The sequence below is a fragment of the Falco rusticolus genome, chromosome 5 (genome assembly GCF_015220075.1).
Source record: "Falco rusticolus isolate bFalRus1 chromosome 5, bFalRus1.pri, whole genome shotgun sequence".
In the NCBI taxonomy this organism is placed as follows: Eukaryota; Metazoa; Chordata; class Aves; order Falconiformes; family Falconidae; genus Falco; species Falco rusticolus.
In genome coordinates this window covers 58479211-58500126 of record NC_051191.1, presented here as the reverse complement: position 1 = coordinate 58500126, position 20916 = coordinate 58479211, and the positions used below count along the sequence as shown (strand labels likewise).

The 20916-nt window shown below is 45.5% G+C and overlaps 1 protein-coding gene across 11 annotated transcripts in view; it reads right to left on the bottom strand.

Moving 5' to 3' along the window:
- Positions 1-850: 850 nt before the first annotated feature.
- The window catches only part of RBFOX2 (RNA binding fox-1 homolog 2), a 174299-nt gene continuing 154233 nt past the window's right edge, over positions 851-20916 (bottom strand). For 4 of the 11 annotated variants that reach the window (XM_037388229.1, XM_037388230.1, XM_037388231.1 and 1 more), the window contains 2 exons: positions 17069-17108; positions 9577-12098 (listed from right to left, as the gene is read on the bottom strand). In XM_037388229.1, the coding sequence (XP_037244126.1) occupies positions 11694-12098; positions 17069-17108 (445 nt within the window). In that variant the 3' untranslated portion in view covers positions 9577-11693. The other 7 variants (XM_037388232.1, XM_037388235.1, XM_037388236.1 and 4 more) reach the window with 4 other exon arrangements.

Genomic DNA, 20916 nt, shown 5'->3' with positions numbered 1-20916 from the left:
GCATCGTTATCGACAGCGCTACCACCCGGGGACACACCTTGTCCCACCCCTTTTGTTCCTGGTACCCGGCATTTCTAAAAGCAATAAAATCCTCCGCCAGCCTCAGCTGTACTAGGCATACATCGCTGTATCATTTTGCTCAGTTATCGGTTTCCATGATTGCAAACTGGCCGCAGGGATTTATTATTTTTAGGATCATTTCAGCTGAAAAAGCATCTGATTATATACTTGCACGAGATTTTTCACTTGAGGATCTCTAAGCACTTCGTAGAATACGAATTAATTTCTACTTGTCTGCAGCAATACTCCCTCTGCAGGCAGGACAACAGAAGCAGTGATTAGAAGACGTGTCCAAACTCCTAGAGGAAATTCATGCCAAGCACAGGAACACCAGCTTCCAGTCGTGCGTGTTCACTACCTGTGCTAACAGGGACAGGAGATTGGCTACGCAGGCATTAAAGAAAACGCTGATACTATAATTTGAAATGGTTGTCCCTCCTTCCACACTAACAGGTTCAAACAAGATTAGGCTTGGGGGGGTGGGGGGGTGGGGAGGGGGAAGCCTCCTTATCAAATACCAAACAAATGGCCCTTTTCCGCTAATAAGCGGCAATGGGAAAGCATGGCAGGGAAAGGTGTGGGGTTACAGCGAGCTCCGTGCATGGACAGGTCTGGGATTCTGCCAGCGTGACTTCCCAAGGCTTTGCCCTTTATCACCGTTAAGAAGCTCCTACGTCCCAGCTCATTCTTCAAACCAGCTTCCCGTCTTTGCGTTTTACCTGCCAGGGAGATGCTCCAGCAAAATTCATCCAGAGTCACTGAAAAACAGACAACACGTGGGAGCCAACAGACTGGTGTTTCTCTCTTTTATTTAAAAACAGTGCTTCATTACCATTTGCAAAGGGTTAGGAAGGGTTTCCCCCCTTGCTTAGAGTTTATAAAAGCCAGCAACATGATCAATAATTTATACACATGGATAGTAATACAAAAAAAAGGAATAAAAGCTAAAGATCTAACTACTCCGACCTTCACAATTCCAGCTACTTGATAATAATAGGAATAACCCAATGAATACTGTATGGTCTGAAAGCTACTATACAATATGATACTTAACGAGGGAGGGCGGGAAGTTAAAGGCTGTCACAAAGCCCTGGGATGCAGATACTGCTTCTCCAGAGTCAGCAGGGAAATGGGACCCTGGGCAAGCGGCTTGGGCGTCCTAGGAAATGATCCAGGGGAAGGGAACGCATCCCACTCGGGACACGTCCAGATCCCCGGCGGTACCTGGCAATGGGAGGTGCTGGGGAGACTGCGTGAAGGGGCAAGTCCGTTGCTGCCACTGGAGGTGCTGCGGCATCTCAGCCTTGCACTGAAAAATCTCCAAGTCTCAAGTAGATCAGCCTGTGAGGTCAGTAAAATACTCCACCAGCTCCGTATCGCTCTACAGCCCTGGTTCTCATTTGCTATCGGCCCCAGGTTTTAGCTCCAGCTATTTACAAGCAGGACTTATCATATTGAAAAGAGAAAAAAAAAAAAAGGAAAGGAAAAAAAAAAAAAGGAAAAAACCCAAAGACAAATCATATCCCCTGGGGTAAAGAGGATTATTTCGTCACTTGATAATGCAGCCAAATCAAGCTGCCAAAACTACAACACGCGCACACACACAAAATACTGTGAACAGAAAAATAGAAAAACATGACCAAAACTGAGACTACTAATGTGGGAGGCCCGATTTCTTCAAGGAATTCAATCCTTGGGGAAGCAACAAGCCCCTCCACCAGCAGAGAACTGGGAATCTGGCAAGAGATTTATTGACCCACTTCAGAACAAAACAAAACAAGAAAAAAGAAAAACCATTCCTAAGATTAACCGGCATTTTATCGACTGCCAGCCAAACGAATATTCGGGTGGACGGTTTTAGACACCAGCAGTCTCCTGGCAAAATCAGGCAAGATTTTTGGCTGATGCATTCTTGCTCTACCATGAGTTGAGGCAACATAGGAAGCTTGTCTACTGCACAAGCCTGGACCAGCTGCAGCCTGCTACCCAGAGGGGACAACCGCTGGCAGTGCTTTCAACCACCAGCAAGAAGCTGCCTTCCAGGGTTAGCAATGGCAATGAAGAGGGGACGTGGCAGCCTAAATGGGACTTGGGATGTCCATCGATGCACATGCTGTGAAGGGACGGGGGCTAACCTGCCAGCCCCTGGCTAGAGCAAGGCATACCAGGGAGAAACCCCAGAGCCTACTTGAAAAGGGCCCCATTTCACACTCTGGCTATCAGACTCCTGCTTGCCTTGTTGACTGGAGTTTCCATTGCAGAAGAGAAGTTTACTGGAGTTGGAGGGCGGAGAGGACAATCAGTAAGATAGGGATGGAGGGAAGGGGCTTTTCAGACATTAACATCACCAAAAATAGTGTTTTATGCAACAAAGAGTCAAGTCTCACTGGTGTATACTACAAAATGTTTGACATTTTCCAAGAGCATGTCAAAATAAAAACACAAAGAAGTTTACATTGGATGTTCATCATCTTCACTAAGTTGGGTCCCGTCCCACCCCCCCTTCCTATTTGAAAACAGTGCAAACAGGTAACACACTTTAAAATTCACCCCGCTGCACCACGGACAGCATTCCCCCTCCCCTGCCAGGCTGGAGGTCACAGGCAGCGGGCCGTCTGCCTGCTTTCCCTTTGGAGCTAGACTCAGCAAAAGCGCTCCCCAGAGCTGTTGTTTTGAGTTTCCCTTTATTAAGCTCCTAAGTGCTCCCCAAGCCTGTTCTCCATTTGCCTCCTCCTTCAGGGCTGGGCTGGGAAGATACAGATAGGGACGGGCTGGGGAAAAATGTAGGTAGGAACTGGGAGGCTCAGCTTTGTATTCCCTGCTGCTGAAACTCTGGGCACTGGAACTGAAACCCCAGTAGCCAGCATCTCTTTTTGGGAAAGGAAATGCTTTTATTAACCGTTCCACAACTAGCACTCGAGCCAGCTATTCAGATAACCCTCCTCAGCTCTTGCTGTGCACTTCACATCCACAGGTCTCAAAATGGGTGAGAAAGGGGATAAACTCCCACTTCACTTTAGGGACAGGGAAGCGAAGTCCAGCAGCAACACGACCGCTCCGCAATGACCCTTTCGGAGCACCGACAGAGCCCTGCCCAAAAGACAGGCCTCTGACTCCTGAGCTAGTGCTCTTCCTCGTTGGGCAAGTCTGCTCTCTCTTGGGCACTGAAACAGCCAAGCCACAGCTATTTTAAAACATGGCTTTGTCTATCTCAACTCATCACACACGATCCACGTAACTGCTGAACCTGGGCAACGCCGGCTGTAGCAGGCTCGTACAGAGTTCCCCGTTGTCTCCAGGTCCTGTCATGGCTTTTCTTAAAAAAGCTAACCCACCTACACCAGTGCAGCCTCCCTAGCACAGGGACAGTGACAACAGTTTGTTAACATGCTGGGCATCAGTATAACTTATTCCCAGTAGAGAATATGCTATACTAGTAGAATTATTCTTGTACCAGCACAACTGTACCATAAGGAAAGATAGACCAGCACATTAAATAAATCAACTCTTCAATCCAAAATTTTATCAGTATAGCATCACGTGCTGGCCAGACCTATTGCAAGACAGTACAAACAGCAACACTTAAAAAAACCTACTTTTCCTCTTCATCAAGAGGAATCCCAGGTGCCACCAGACTAAAAGGTGACAAAGAGCAAGCTATCTGCCAGGCTGCCTGCCTGGTTTCCCTCAGAAGGCCAAGCCCTGCTTTGCAAGGGGCCTGCGACTACAGACCCATCTTGGGGACAGGCACTAGCTGCCATCAGTTAAATAAGCCAGGGCCCAGTATAATTCATTAAGTGTAATTCATTTTGCATAGGGAGATATAGGTTTTGTCCTCACTTCATCAGAAGACGGATACAGCCACGGCTTGGCTACTCCGAACGCATCTCAAGCCAATTCATAACACATCCGAGCGAAACCAGAGCTATTGTTTGCCAAGAGGGAAGAAAGGTTCAAGAGCTCTCCTGCCACAGCACAACACTCACTCAAGAAACCTCGCTGCAAAATTTGAGCTGGCATGCAAGGTTTTGGGAGGTCTGGTGCTCCAGAGATGTGGAACCAGCAAGCCACCTGCAGCTCCCAGCCAAGCAAGCATCCCGGTGTCCCCTCTGAAGCTCCCTGCTGAGAGCAGGACGCTGGGCTATCAGCAACCTTCCTCAGCGGGGGTCTTGCAGCATTAACTTCAGAGTCAAGGAGACACTGGCTGGTTAATGCACTGCAGGAGCCTGGCAGGGAGCAACCAGTGCAGGCTGGGCTCGGATACAGGAGGAATCAGGCTGGATGTTCTAGAGTGGGTACTACTCTGAGATCATACAGCAGGGGACCACAGCCCTGCAAAGGTTGGGCGCTTCTGCACTAAACCCCTCACGCTCCTAATATACTTGAGTGGGCTGAAGCTGCCATGCATAGACTCTGCTCAGAAGCAGAAATGGGGCTGGCCTCCCTACTCCCAGGGAGGCCAAGTAGCAGTGGGGTTATAGCAAGCGGCACTGCCAGGGCAGGGGAGGACGCTCGGGGAGGGAGAAGCCAGCTTTTTGAGAGCTGCAGTCAGAACCAGCTGAACTGAAACATAGGAAAGGGGCAGTGGGGTGAGCAGCTGCCCCTGTCGGGCTCTGCAAGCTGCACTGCTCCCGCTCGCAGCCTGCAGACCTGCTGCGTGAGGAACTGCCTGCGGACAAGGGAAGGGACAGCCTCACGCAGCCCCTCCACCCACAGGTGGGTAGAACTACTCCAGTAGAGGCTTTTGCTGCATCTCAGCTCCAGAAGTCCCCTGGCTGCCCTGCAGTGGAAACTGGCTCCCCTCGAATATGACTGTTTCTACCACAAGTCCTCCCTCCCCTACCCCAACTCGGGCAGTAAAAGCCCCCAGACACCCCGAGTCCCCCTCATTTCCTAGATTTTGTGAAAGCCCCAAGACCCTGTTCCCCCCTCCCCATTTTCAAGCTAACTAAAATATTTATATACAAACAACAAAAAAATTGTCATAACAGCAACAAACCAAACTTTGGCTTGGAAAAAAAAGTTAAAACCCAACAATAAAACCAGGAAAAAAGAAAAGAAGAAAAAACCCCAAAAACGTGGCCAACAGGCTGGCAGTTTGGTGTCCCCTTTATCTAGCTATTCCTCCAGAGAATCAATAGCTTCAGGGTCTCTAGCTTGACTAATGGCTTCCCCATTCTTCCCATTTGAGGTGCCTCCTCTCTGCTGAGCACAGAGAGGCTATGTGTATCGCTGAGGAAGAGGGGGGGGAAAAAAAAAAAAAAAAAAGCAAAGCTTGGCTGTGCGCGGCTGGGCCAGGACACCTCCCTGGGAGCTCTGCGTGCTGACATTGCTTAGTGTTAAGAGCAGGAGGTTCCTTATTCTGTTATCAGTGGTGGATGGAGAAGCAGGTGTACAACAGGAGCTGGAGAGGCTCCACCAACAAACCCACACTCCACGCAGCCCTTCTCAGGGCAGCGAGGCTCACCCCAGTACTCAAGGCAGCAGAATCAAAACACACTTCTGCATTTCTCTGCCATGTAGTTAAGAGACCCTGCCTCTGGTCGCTGGGGTTACTGGGAGCACTCTAGGTGCCAGGAGCTGAGTGGGGAGGTCTGGAGAACAGTAACTCCCTCCCCATCACAGCACAGCTCACACAAGTCGTCTGAAAACGCTGACTTTGAAACACAGCAAGATCACTGTACATGAGAGCAGAAGGGAGACGGTTTTGGGAGTCATGAAGCCCTCCCGTAAAGAGCCTCTCTGCTTCCAAATCTGTCAATATGTAGTGTCTATATGGACTCAGCAGACCAGGTACAGAACTTTCCAAGAGAGGCTGGGCAAAACAGACCCAAAGCTTCAACGCAACTATGTAAGAGCCTGAAATAGCTTGCGGTGGGAACTTCCTATGAGTTCAGAGTTTGCACAAACTGCTTCTGCCTCCCCTCAAACTCCTGACAGAAACAAAACTACTTTAGGATCAACATTAAGATGTAAGAGACCCTCTTCCCCCACACAAACCTCATGCTTGCCCCTTACCTCAAGCAGCTTATACATGACTTGTTTTTCCTCACTCATGTTATTTGAAACAGATTACTTCCAGCAGCGCCTAAGCACCTCAGGGTGAAGAGAGGGAGAGACCTTGCAACGCTGGATCTCAGATCACCCGAGAACAGCACTGATGCATGGTTCTTCTGCTAGCTTTCTTCCTCTGCAAGGCTGCATGCACTTCACCTCTACAAGTTTAACCGCTTGCTGTCCACAACAGAGGTACTCTGTGTGATGCTGCATTGCATCTGCCACTCCGCAAGGAAAGAAGACGAAAGGACAGCAAATGAGAAAGGTCTTGGAAAGGAGGAAGGAAAACTAAAAATAATTGCAGCCACCAGCAGTGCTGAACAATAAGCTAGAATAAGTTGGGGGTGTGTGTGAAAGATCATCCTCATCAAAAACACCTTTCCAACTCTTGTCCCCTGTATAGCAGGTAACAGGCAAAGTCTTTCAGCAGGTTGAGGATATCTTCTCCTGCCAAGTCTAAACTACTGACACTGCTGAAACTGCCCCAAACCTGTGCACATCGGATGGTGATAAAAATGAGGGAAGTCTCTGCATTTCCCTCATTTCCAAATGTAAATGACTATTTCCCACCAGCATTCAGGTCCCAGCCACAGCCAAAGAGTGCTTCCTTCTGCAGACCAGAAACACGGCAGGTGGAGACTTCTCCCTCGTGTCCTCCTGTCTCATAGGCACCAAGCACCAGACGCAGGGAAGTAACTCTGTCTGCGTGTTCCTGATTAATTGCATGATATCAGTTTCTAACAACTTTCCTTATCGCTAATCGCCTTTTCCGTGATTGGTAGGATAAGCTATGCACCAACATACAGACACGGAAATGCATTATTTTTACCACAGTTTAAAAAACCCCAAAAACAAACGAAAAAAAAATCAAAACAAAAAAAATGCACAATCTTTGGAACAAAAGAATTAAAGGCAGAAATTTAAAGGAAAAAAATACATATTCGAAGAACATAGTGAGGTATAAAAAAGTATTTTCTCTTTTGTTTTTTTGTTTTTCTTCCTCGTCTTGCTATAGAGTTCCTCTACTAGTAAATATTGCAATAGCCAGGCCTCATGAACTGGGGGGGCTGTCCCACTTGCAGGGGGCTCACGTCACTTCAGTAGGGGGCAAATCGGCTGTAGCCACCTCGGTATAAACTCGCCTGTAGAAATTAAATGACAGAAGAGGTTGTTAGGAGGAGAACTGTGAAGAAATACTCAGGACAGCACCCAAATTCTTTCAGAAGGACTAACAGACATGTCTGGGTACTGACCCACCACCATCAGCACCTCTAAGAAGCAAGAGAGGAGAGCCTTGCTTGCAACACCAAGGACATGTCTCAGGAGGACATGCTCATGGCCAGCCAGCTGGAGGTGAAGTTTGGCAAGCCTCAGTTGAAGGGAGTTCAGCACCAGGGAGAAGACTCAGGAGTCCTCATCTCTGAGCCAGTTGTCTAGGCTGTTTTTATACATAGCAGAGACCAGGACTTTTAGGATGCTCTTCACCTCACCTTAAGGTAAAGGTCTAGAATAGACACGATGACCTGGTATCCTAGAAGTACCTGCTTTTCCTTCATTGACACTTAAGGAAAATCCACACGATGATCTGAGGCTCAAACTGAGGCACTACTCTGCAGATATCTATATTTAGGTGTCTTTTTCTCTGAACACATTTGTATTCCAGCCTTTGCAACAGCACAGATACTGCGCTGGCTAGCAGATGGGCAAGCATGTGGTTTCAGCAAGCTGCTCCACTCCCCGCCAATGCCAGCATACCTCGCTCCAGCCCTTGCGTAACTGCTGCTGGCAGGCAGGACACTGCATCCTTCCACTAGTGGAAGTGGGAACCAAGTGGAGCAGCTTTGTTGCAAGATGTCGTGAGAACAATTTACTCCCTTGCTTCCTAGAACTGATTTCTCAGCATGCAACACAAGCCTTTAAAGTTAATGAAAATGGCAAGAAAGGGTGTCTTGCATCTCTTTAACTATTGCTGATTTTTGCTCTATATATCACCTTGATACAGTTTTACTGATTCACCAACAGCATTCTGGCTCCTGCCATTTACAGTCATTCTTCTACCACCTCCTTTGTACTAGGTGATGTGCAAGACCATGTAGTAACTGGTCTCCTACAACCTGGCTCCTTTGCTAGTGCACAAACACAAATATATGAATGCAGAACAACTTGGAATGCAGCACTGCAGCCAAGGACCTCCTTCCTGCACAAAAAAAGTATTTCTGGGTGAAGTTTCATTACCCGATACCCACTGATCAGCTGTTCCCCGTGTTGGAAATGAGAAACAGCACAAGAAAAAAACCAAAACACTTACCACAGCGCCAACTCCGTAGCTAGCGGCAGGGGCAAGGGCGTGGTAAGGATCTGCTGTGTATACCCTGCCATAACTGAAAAGAGGGAGAAAAGATATAAAAAGAGAAAGAGAGAGAAAAAAACCCAAAACAACTCGTCACTTTGGAGGGCAGAGATACAGCTGTCTGACCACAGGCGATGGAAGAAGCAGCATGCCCTTCTACACACATGTATGCATACATGCACACACATGCACTCAGGCAGCCCCTCTTCAAAGAGATCCTAGGGGCATGCTGCCATGCATCTTATGAGATGGGTGAAAGAATGGCCTACAAGGAGGAATGTGGCAGAAGCCACGAGCTTGACCTGTAGGAAAGAGGTCAGTACCTTTGAAAATGACACTAGTGCATCCCTTACCTCACATGATGCAATTTGGGAGGAGAGTGACTGCTGACACTAGTGCTACTGGCATGGTAACAGCTGCTAAATGGAAAGCAGTGAGGGATTCTCCAGAATGAGAAGGGAATATAAACTTTCATGGTCTTGCACATGCTAGAATTAAAACACAGCCTCACTGCACAGGAGATGAAAAAAAAAAAAATCTTAAGGCAAACACTCTGATAATCCTTGCATCCATACAGATCTGCACGTTAAAGCATCCTAGAGTACTGTATGAGCAGAGTAATTTTTACTTTATGAATGGGGAGAGGAATGCACCCAGTGATTAAACAACCTGCCCAGAGTCACAGAGCAAGGACCTGGCAAGACAGGCTAGATCCTTTGACTGAGGCTGTAACCACACTGCCTCCTTTGTGCAGAGAATCACAAGGACAGGGAAGAGGCCAGGATTTGTGCCAGCTTACATACATCGGAGGGCAATACTGCCCAGAAGCAGAGAGACAAACTGTGCATTCAAGTCTTTCATGTTGGATTGTGCATGCATATGTGCACATGCGAGTGCAAGTAAGACAAAGGCCCAGGGAAAGAAGTAGAAGTGCTGTAATGGATCACTGCTCCTTGAATCCCTGAGCACAGCAAGGGAGCCCCCACGGACACCGCCCCCTTACATACCCATCGCTGTAAGCTGCTGCAGCGGCTGCAGCGGCCGTGGCTGCTGTTGCAGTAGCAGGCTGTGCATATCTGTAGGCTGCATATCCACCCTGCAGGAGAGAAGAGAACTGACTTTACAGATACCTGTCCACCCACGCAGAGCATTAAAAAATAAAATAAATTAAAAAAAAAAAAAGTCACACACATCACAAGAAGAGGAAGTGTTTCAAACTGCATCAGCTGCCATGTCATGTCTATTGTAAGCATCACCCATTAACTCATGTATATTCCTTTCCTCAGAAGGACCAGGGAGACTCTTCTATCACCCTGTTTATCAGAAGGAAGAAACTGAAGCAAGCCTGAGCACGGTTAGACCCCTGCAGGAAATTAAATTTGGCACGAAGGAACTGAAAACCAAAAGAGAGCTGAAATCTTGCATGCAATGTAATTTTTACGACCTCTTAAGCTGGGGAAATCGGAGGTGGGCACTTTCTGTGAAGTGCGTATTTTAAAAATTTGTGCTTTTTAACCCCTGGAAACCCAAAAGGATAGCATTTCATTTGGTCCAGAAGCAGAGAAGTATTGATAGCCAAAGAAGCCAAAAAGCTATCAGGAAAAGACAGTTAAGAGAAGACAGTCCCTGGTAGTCTCAGGGCTGGCAACAAGCAAAGTGACATTGATACCAACCAGACTGTTCTCTCCTCTCTCCATGTAAAAGGGAAACAGGTCAGGGGAATTACACCACAACAGTCTGTATTGCCGCTGCATTTCTGCCCAGGCTACACACCTGTAGTACAGGTCTTTAAAATGCTTACACTGATAAAAGGTAGTTACTAAAAACGTACTTACAGCTGGGTTGTCAAAATGTGAATCCTGACCCAGAGGAAGACCTGCGAGTTATCTCCTGGAACTCCCACAAGGAGCTCTTGGAGCAGAGGAAAACCCGTCTCAGGCAGGCAGCTCTGCACAGCCTGCAGTAACGAAGGACGGAGGCCAGCCATCTTTCGGACCAGGGGCAAAGGCTGCACAGCAGGCAGAACAGAGGGCTCTGAAGCCTAGGTGAGATATTATTTCTTTATTGTACACTTCTGAACACATTTTTGTTAACTCGGGGGGGAGCGCAATGGTAAATGAACCGTGGCTTTGATTTGCTCATTGGCACAATGAGCCATAAATAACATCAGAAAATTCCAGATTGCTCCTGGCTTTTTTTTTTTTTTCTCCAATTGACATTTCAGAGTTTCAAGGACCAAAAGGCAGACTTATGCTCTTCACCTCCAAAATCAACTCAACATATACCTCTACCACTTCTTCCCTATAGATCTTTTGTGTATATGTCATTAAGAGCACAAGATCATCTCTACTACAGGACTGTGCGTTTGCTCAGCACTGTTCAGTTTTGGGCTAGGTAGCTTTTACATTAGAAGTAATGATTTTAAGTTATTTTTTTGTTGCTTTTGGGGGGCCTGTGTTAGCCCCATGAGCGCTAACATGCTATCCAAAACATGCCTGGGGACCCTTTCCTACTCTGGAGAAGAGGGACTTACAGCCTCCTTCAATCTTCTAGTTAACAGAAAGAACACCACAAATCTACACCTCTGAAACATCTCCACACTGCCTGAAAGAGATGTCATGTTACAGTTTTGCCCTTTCAATCTCATCTAGCTGTTTCAATCCCTGCACTCTGGACTGACGGTTTGGGGAGGTTTAGCCTGGGTTTGGCACACTATCAGTGCACCACCATTACTCCCACCTCTGAAACATGATGGAGACAAGAGGAATGAGATGCAGCCTTAATCCAAATCCAACCTCCCTCAGCCTCACCAAATTAAGACAAAACTTCATACCAATGTCACTGTGGTATTCCCTTAAGATGAAGAGCTTCTTGAACTCGACGGGGTCTGTCACTTGGGCATGGCGCACGAGGCACTTTTGCCTGGCACACCCTCTGCAGGGCAGCCAGCTTCAGCGAGCACCCCGGTTCCCACTCTGCCCCACACCTGCCAGCCACATTTCAGATCAAAAGCCATTTCAAATGTGCCTGGCACATACTCCGAACATGACAGCAAGATGCAGTTTGAAACCAAAAAGGGTTATCATGTAATTCTCTTTTAACTCATGTCTCTCATAAAGGAAAACCAAACCAAACCAAAACAAAACAAACAAAAAAAAGAAGAATAGAAAAGAAGGCTTGGAATCAGGTGTGGGAGGGGGAATGGCGTAACATTTATTAATCAAAATTAAAAACTAAGCATGCTGACATCTGGAGCTAGAACAACCAGCAAAGTCACCACGTTCAGACTCATATTGGCTAGTTCTATCCATCCCAGCATTCTCTTGGGACAGCAGTTCGCCCTAGGCTCTACCACAAGCTCAGTGAAGTACACAGCCTCAAGTACTAGAGCGTGCAGCCACAACAACCTGCTATTACGGAAACAGTCAGTCACCACTGGAGTTAACATTCCAACCTTAACGACTCCCCGCAGCCTCCCGCCCTCGCCCCCCAAAATGGCTCCCACCCTAGCCCTGTCCCACACCACAATGTTAATAATTATAACAAGCAATAACCCATCTGTTATATCAGAGAAGGGAACAGAGACTCCACTGAGAGATTTAGAGCGGGATGTTAACATTTCTTCAGTCAACTGCACAACAAACAAAAAAAACAGGAGAAATAATTTATTGGAGAAATGAAGTTAAGAAATAGCTGACATGTGTATTGCTTTTTAACCATGCACCGATGCAAAATTGAAGCTACTGTTAATTTAAAAAAAAAAAAAGTCACAGGATAGAGGTACACACGCAGGGGCAGACCTGCTCAGTTCAAAGCAATCTGCAAATTCTACTTGTGTGTACTTCAAATAAAACCAAAAATGGGGACTATAATGGCCATGGTACGTTCCTGTCATAGGAGCAATGAGTGTGGACAGCTGGGGGATTTCTGACACAGGGATGTATTTAGCATGACCAGCAGGTCCAAATACACCAAAGAGGGTGAAGGAAAGAGAAGGAAAGTTGCGACTATTACTCATGATTTCATAAATGCTTCCACCAAGCTCTGGGATCAGTACAGAGCAAAGGAGACATTGTGCAGGTTGCCTTACCCAGCTGATGCTCCATAACCCAGGACCCACCCGTAACTCCATCAATGCATCTACAGCCCTGCTCAGCTTGTCCAATGCACCAGTTATTTTCTCCTGCTATTCCTGTTCACACACAACTTTAACTGGTATGCAGAGCTCATCCATAACCTCAGCTATACAGTCCTGCCACCCCTAGTGGTTTCTGATGCCACTCACTTCAGGTACTCTAGTAAATATAATCTATAACAGAGTACAGCATCTTCAACAAACGTGAACAAGCCTGTTTCCTAATTCAAGAAATAATAATAGTTAAAAAACCCCCACAAAACTTGCTAGCTGTACCATAATCCTCCAGTGCCACAGCCAAACTGCAACAGAAGACACCACTGAGTGGCATAATCCCTGAAACCCAGGACAGTCATGCGAACTCCCACTCCATCTAAAGTGAAGTGATTCCACAGGGCGGGTTTACACCTCTAGGTTCAATTTTTAAAATCTTTAGCCTCATCTCAAAAGAAATGAGTGTGGCTGAGCTTCTCACAAAGACGTTAGGTCAGAGAAATTTCTAGCAAAGGGACAGTTTAAAAATTGCCTCGACAAGGAAATAGAGAAACTAAGGAAAAGGCTTATGCATATTTACTGGGCAGTAAGTAACAGCTGAAAGAACCGTCTAAATCAAGATTGGTCCCTTCTGGTACAGTCTTTTGGATTGTCTGGGGAGCATGTGAGTGAGATGAACACAACCCCAAATGCTGCTTATCTTAATTCAAGTTCTCTTTCTCTGGATATCCTGCCAGTGTTGCTGGGGCTGTTCTAAACCCCCTTCCCCAAGTGAATGTGCAGTGCTTGTGCCTATAGATCTCAATTGTCAAAACAACCATATTTGTTCAAGTATTCACAAAAGCCCAAATTTAAAATTACTCTTCTGTGATGTTATCGTCCTTGGCTCATCAACAAAGCAGGACAGTGGTTTTTTTTAATTCCTTCTTTAACATTAGATGATAGCTTTTTCAATATTATATATTCTCTGAAGCAACACAAACATGGCAAAATAACATATACAGGAAGCTGCAATCCCAGTTAAAGCAGCATTCCAATTACTGAGCACGTTAGTGTAAGTAAATGAGCACTTTCTTTAAGACTATATGGTTCAGCTCAAATTAATTCCATCTTCTCTTCCACTCTTGAGGTCCACGTTAGGTGATCAATCCAATGAGAACATGAGGAAATCCAAAACTACAGCTTACTCTATCAGTGTATCCTATTGCATAAGCCTCCCTTTTCTTTTTCCCTTGCTGCCTTAGATGGGGGCACAAAGCGTGTTGCTGGCTCTCTTTACTTCAGAGCCTTTACACCACTTAAGACACAAGCATTCCCACACCCCTGGAGAAATGTGTGACTCATGGTACCCGTTAAGATACATTTGAGCTTGTGCCAAGTTTAGGCAGGGAGCCCAATTTTAGGGTCTTTTATTTGTTGTATCTCAAATGTGTCTTGACCCCCAAATTGCCCTGTAACAGAAGTTAAAAAGCAGAAAGGGCCAGAACCACTTCCAGTATTTCTTTATTAGAAGGGTGGCATATGTGCACCAGGAATGAGCATGAATGAATTAAGAGAGGTGACAGGACAACGGTGTCCATTGCAGCAGGTGCTTCTACATGGTAATGGGACAAGCATGACCTGGTTAACCCTTCCATTGAATTTACTTTTTTTTTTTTTTAAAAAAAATGAAATGCCACTCGGTGTGAAATCTGGACACATGCCGCCCTGCTACAGCGGGGGCTTGGATCACACGTGAGTCTGCACTGCCCTAAAAAAGCCTCTGTTCCCATCTCTAATGTGGTGCTGGAATGGTTAGTATAATTCAGTTTTTTCCACTGCAATCCACAATCTGATCGGTTGGCAGGTCACACTGGCACTCCTACCTGAGGTATTTTAGCGCTAATGATTGGTTCCTGTAAGACTATTCTATAACAGAACACAGGAAGAGCAGTTCAAAAAAACACAGCTGTGGAAAGAAACAATCATACAAACAGCCCGCGGCGGGGCTCACCAGCCTTTTCTTTCCAGTGGATGCAAGCACGCTTTTCACAGGCAGAAGCAGTCTTCGCACAGGTGGGTTTGTTTGGGTTTCCCCCCCGCCGCCCAGATTGACCCCATTGTAGAAGAAAGATAACCTTTCTTATGATCCGAAATGAAGCCCTCTGCATCCTGGGGCACGTTGTTTCATGAATTCAGGTGTCTTGTCAGAGCGGGATGCATCCAACAAGAGATGGAATGCCTTCTTCACAGAAGAAATGGCTAGCAGGATGGTTGCCCCAGGAAAGAAAACAGGAGTGAGGAAGAGGAGGAGGAGGAAAATGAGAAATTGGTGCATAACATGTATGCAGAAAAAGCAGCCCAAATCTGGGACACTTCCCCTTCATCTTGCCTACCACTAACCACTCCCTGCCAGCTCCTTTCCATCCTTCCTTGACACAACCCTGTGGACTCAATTTAACTTCCCCACTCCAGTCCTAACTGAAATACTCTCTGCCATCCCTTCCGCAGCCTGGGCAAGCCTTTCGCAGTAAAGGGACAGAACTACTGCAGTGAAAAGCATGACTAATCCGTGAGGCACAGGGCACTGTAGTCATTCCACCTGTGCCAAGGAAATTGTTTGAAAGGGTAATTTCATGTTTGGATTACGGTAACTCTTTCCTGAGCTCCATCAGAGGGCTCTGGGCAGCAATAACATAGGAAAAAGCACCACTATCTACCTTGGTGAAGTCCTCTCTTCTATCGTCCTGCTTTCTGACAGTGAGACTAGAACCACCTGTTAACAGCAAAGTCACCAGAAATCTAAGAGTTCTAACCTGACTTGGGAGCTTGGTTTTATGTTACATGATGTTACTGCACTGCAGCACCAAGCGGCTACGGGGATTCGTCATTACTAAAGTTTCTGTCCTTAAAACATGTTTAAATAAGCCTTTTCTCTCCACTTGCAATGGAAGCTCTGAAGGAGCTTTCTCAGAAGAAACAGGGAGTGACCCTGGCCAGTCTTCCCTTTCAATGTGACAGCCTCTTACATGCCATACTCTGAGGGAAAAGGTACTAAGCATTGCTCATTTACTTGCTTGCTGTTGCAAAGTCAGTGGTCTGTAAAGCTGGTGTTTTAGGACATGGGAAAACCCAGAACCCTCTGTAGTCCTTGACACAGTTTTACAAAGGAACACTTGACGAGGCAGATCAATTTTTAAAGGATTGCGCATGCAATAGTGTATGTAAGAACGAAGAAACACACAGAATATCTCTGTGCTCAGAGAGCACATCTTGCAACTGCGTTGGGAAAAGCACCTTTACAAGACTTGACCCTCCATACAAGACAACAAAATCCAAAAACTAATTCCACCCATTATCTTGAGTCTAAGCCCAGGGTCCTCTTCATAAACATCAGGAGTAGCACCTTCAGAGGAGCAGGGATGTGAAAACCATGCCAACAACTGTGCCACTACCCAACACAAAACCTCCCCAGCTCTAAAGAGCTATTACCTACAGTACCACAAAAAGGAACTCTGCTAGAGCTAGCCAGGCCACAGGCTGCAATGGCAGGAGTGGACCTGAACATTTTGGCTCTGAAAGACATATTCCTACCATAGCTGCTCTGCAACAGCTCTCTGTTGGAGAGGTAACTGCTTTTCTCACTGGCCAGTCAGAATTCCTCCATCCACAACCCACCTACATATACACAGACGTCCTGGTGATTTTCAATACAGACTGGCTGCGTAGGACAAGGACAATGACAGGACAGAGTTTCCCATGGTATCAGAGCTAATTCCCAGACTGAAGAAGGCTGCTGACTCTTCTAACCGAGTACCTCCACATATTTGTACTTTACAATTCCCTGAAGAGGCGAGAGAATCTAGCCTATTTAGGCACCATTTCTACCAGCAAAATGAGATGTCAGTTCTCACTCTAGCATCTCAGTCTCCATTTTTAGTCAGTCCCAGTATCTTTCCCAAAGGGATAATCTCCACATCCCAGTAGCACACGAACATTTTTAAACATACAGCTTGCTCAGTTTAGTGTGGGCTGCACAAATTAAACCTGAAAGGGCCCCAAGAGGGGAGAGAAAGGGGAGGGCGGAAGGGGAGAAGGAAAGGGAAGGTCTGAGGCTAAACCAGTCCTGTTATTTTTATATCCAAATTATGCAAACGAGAGAAGTGTTGAGAGAAATTTGAATTCGCTAATTATCTCTCAGGTTGATTAGTACCAGTGTGCATATGGGGACAGGACACCCAGTAAACTGACCCTGGCAATGATCAGGAAACCCAAAGGCTTAGGTCTTGCACCCAGGGGCAAGCGCAGTGACAGAGAAGCATGCTTGCATTCCTAAATATATAAATATATATATCCACAAGGAAGAAGAAAATTAAAGTAAATGATATTTTAAAAACCAAACCAAACAAACAAACCAAAGGAAAAAAAAAAAAAAAAAAAAAGGCTGGCTTGTCAGGGGTTGGGGACGAGAAGGCTCCGGTGTGTGTACTTACATAGAGGTCAGCACCGTAAAATCCGTCCTGGTAAACCACACTGCAGAAAATCCACACAAAAACAAAAAAAAACAAAAAACAAAAAACAAAAGAACAGAAAACACATTCCGGTTATTGAGGACGGCAGCATGCACATGCGTTTTACACAGGCAGGTGATGTATGAATCCACAACCTGGGCTTTTGGCAGGAGCAAATCAGCAAGAGAACGTGTGTGCGCACGCACGCTAGACGGCTCCAAGTCATCTTCCATGGCATGCAAAGGGGGAAGGGGTAGGCAGAGGGGGAGACAGTATACAAAGGAGAGAGGGAGGGGAACCACCATCTTGTACAATAAAAATAGACTCAAAAAGTTCTGATGTCCTGAAGAAGAGAAACAAGGGTTTAGAAACCTCCATTCTCCTGGAATGATTTTAGTTACCCCCTAAACACATGGAAACATTGGCTTCATAAAGTGGGCTTGTGAAATCGAGGAGCCCCTCTCAGAAGGCATCTCACAGGGGCTGGTGTCACCTATGTCAGAAGTAGGTTTCAGAGGGTTGTGTATGATTACGTATTTAGAGCTTCACAGGGCTGCATGACTTTGTTTCTGACATCCATACATCACCTGCTTTTACCCTGCACATTAGACATGCGATAAGATTTGGCTGATCACACAAGCATGCAAAGTAGTATTATTCAGCATCTTAAAGAACCGATGCAACACCTCAGGAAAACAAGTCAATCAATTCTGATCAAAGTAAACACAGAGAAATGTAATTAAAAAGAAAAAACCAAAAATACCCACAATGCATTGCTTTCACAAGCAGAGATAATGAGCTAAAAAGGTTAGGTGACTGGTCCAAGGTCCGAGAATTGAAAGGTGCAGTGGGAGTCCCTGGTAGTAACGACCTATTTTGTAGCAGAGAGGAGCGACTGGAAGGGTTTCCATGAGATGGTGCTTTTTCTGCTTTCAGCCATAGTTTTCTTTCTCTCAGAACTTCAAGCAGGGAAACTGTTAAACCAGAGCCTGGGGTTCCCAAAAAGTTACTCTTACCAGAGCATGTGCTAGCGTAAAGACTACGCAGCTCACTTCGGGGACGGGGTCAGGGAAGGATGAGGAAGGAAGAGAGGGGATGCCCCCCACCCATTTGAGTTCAGTGTGTGCTTCATACTGAGGAATTTCCTCCTGCTTAATCCTCTGAATAGCTCCACACAAACTCACTCAAGGCTTTGCAAAGCATTAGCCCCACTACCTGAGATGTTCATGGATCTGATGTGCATGACTTACCAGCAGCATTAACGAAAAAGAAAGTATGGAACACTAGCTTTTATTTTGATTATCATTTTTTACTCATCAAATGGAATGTGACATGCTGCCAAGAGCCTGCTACCCTCAGACACCCACCTATTGTAAGGCACACACACACAAAAAAAGCCCAGCAGATCTTGCCAAAATTCTGCATGCTATTACTAAAAAATAAAATAAAATTAAAAAAAAAAATCTGTTGCAGTGTTAGCTACTGCTTGAATAATTTAGTCTTGCTGTCTTCCCCAGGAAAAGTACACTCCATTCCCAATGGACAAAGTTACTACAGTCTCCAAGAGCGCTGGGAGCAGATACGAAGATAGAGACCCTTGTTAGAGGGGAGCCACTTCAGCAGGGAGAAGCAGGCCATAAGATCCTATTTGTTGAAGCTAAATTTTTACAACCACATAACAAAGAATTTGGCTCCTGGGGCAGTGACTTACATTGCTGGGTTCTCTATCTAGGACCAGGAGTGTTTTAGCAGTGATACTCCACCTGCTCCTGCAGGAAAGGCAAACGCATGACAGAGGAAGTGACCGTTGGTTTATGAACAGATTAGCAGTTTTAACAGTTATTCTGAACACAATCAGCTGGATGAATATAAACCACATTGGATCAGGCCACTATTGCTCTAATTTAGAATCCTGTCAGCAAGAGACGCTAGCATCAGTTCTCCAGAGAAAATTGCAAGGAACACTGGTAACAGGCAAGATTAAGACTTCCTGGGTCAAACAAACCAAGTACACGTTCATCCTCCACTTCTTTAGTTAAGGCTGACAGACTGCCAGGGCTGAAATTTAGCAAGGTTTATTTATATACTAGAATATCTGTATTTGTGACTCCCTTACGCTAGCAAAAACTGAGAGAATTCCTTCATTTGAGAACCAGAGAGATCACTCTGGTTACATAGACAGACCAGAAGCATTAAGTAGCCCAGCAGCTCACCAAGTCTCGGTGGCATCTGCAAAAAGCCCACTAGCCAAGCTAAAACACACCCATGAAAAAAAGAAATACGCTGGTTTTGTAAAGCAGCCATTGTATCATTTAGGAATACCAACAATTGATTGTGTTGTAAAAGGAACCAAAAAACCACTCCAAACCTCCCTACTGCCTTACCTAATCTCACTTTTACCTACTTCTGGCTTTGAGTCAGTGAATCTCCTATATATTTACCCTCCCAGGACTAAATTATTCTTTACTATACAAGCCTACTCTTTTATATAAGTACTTAAGGCATTGACTTGTTCATGATCCTAACTTATAGTTTGAGAAATAAAATGGATCAAGTTTATTTGGTTTTCAGAGTTTTACAGTAGGCACTTTTTTTTTCCACACTGGCTTAACTCTTACAGCTTTTGCTATGAGTTGTTATTTGTCAGCATTCTTGTTTAGAAAGCATGGTTGCTACAAACCAGGGCAATGTTCCAGTACAGGTTTTACTCATGCTACATATCAGAGGTTATAATGTCTCCTTACTTTCACTGAATGCTGCCTTGGTTATAAACTGAAGGTTGCATTTGTATCCTGAGGTCAGGCTCAGGTAACCATAACATCCTCTCCAGTGGTCTGAGCACTTGCTTTCTAAGGTATGAATAGCCTTGCCTGGATAAATGTCCATGCCCTTATGTAAGTATGTACATTCCATGTACACGTTAGTAAATCTTAGTATGAGCTCTTGAAATGAATGTTAAAGCTATTGAGAACAATATGATTTCTTGCAACTTCCTCTGGGGTACCTAGCACTAGACACTGTCAAAACTTACTCTAACCTGAATGTCCCTCAGGTCTGATCCAGTATGGCAATTTCAACAAGCTTTTCTTAATCTACATTCGGTATTTTTTAAATTCTGCTAAGCTCTCAAATACAGTGATACCATTAAGTTTTGTAACTTAAAGTTTAAACACCACTGAGGTTTGTGAAAACCAATTCCTTCTACCAGGTTTGAGTTAGCCTGCAGCTTACTTTACTGTCATCTTCTAGACTCACTAGGTCTTGACCACTCATGTTTTGCTGACTGATGTTATGATGTCATCTTTACACTGGCCAGGAAGAAAGCAACTGATGCAGCATAAGGCGTCAGGAATGAGTGCCTGCCCCCGACTCCAATGAGGTCAAGAGTGCCCACATGGAGTGGTGGTTTTCCTACAGGTTACCACAACATGGAACTGAACAGCACATTTTGTATTATTCCATGAGGAATGAAATTCCCTCTACAGAATTATCTTGTAGAGATTCAGACTACGATGACAATAAACGCATTATTAACTACATCCTAGTGCTTGGGACTAGGGATGGTTCTGGGCTGTTTGTGAACCTGCTTTGTTTACTGCTGCCCTGCAAAGGTTTCCTGGATTTCGCTGCCCATGAAGACATGAAATCAGTCAGCAGGGTCAGACAAACTCAACATAATGTAAGTAAACAGAGTCATGAGACAGTATTTGGAAGGGATAATCACTGGAGCCTAGCCCATATTCCAAATGGAAATGAATCTTTTATACAGGACTCAAGGCTGAGTTCATATCAAATACAAGCCTAGAGTCTCTCCCACTGCGCCACTTGTG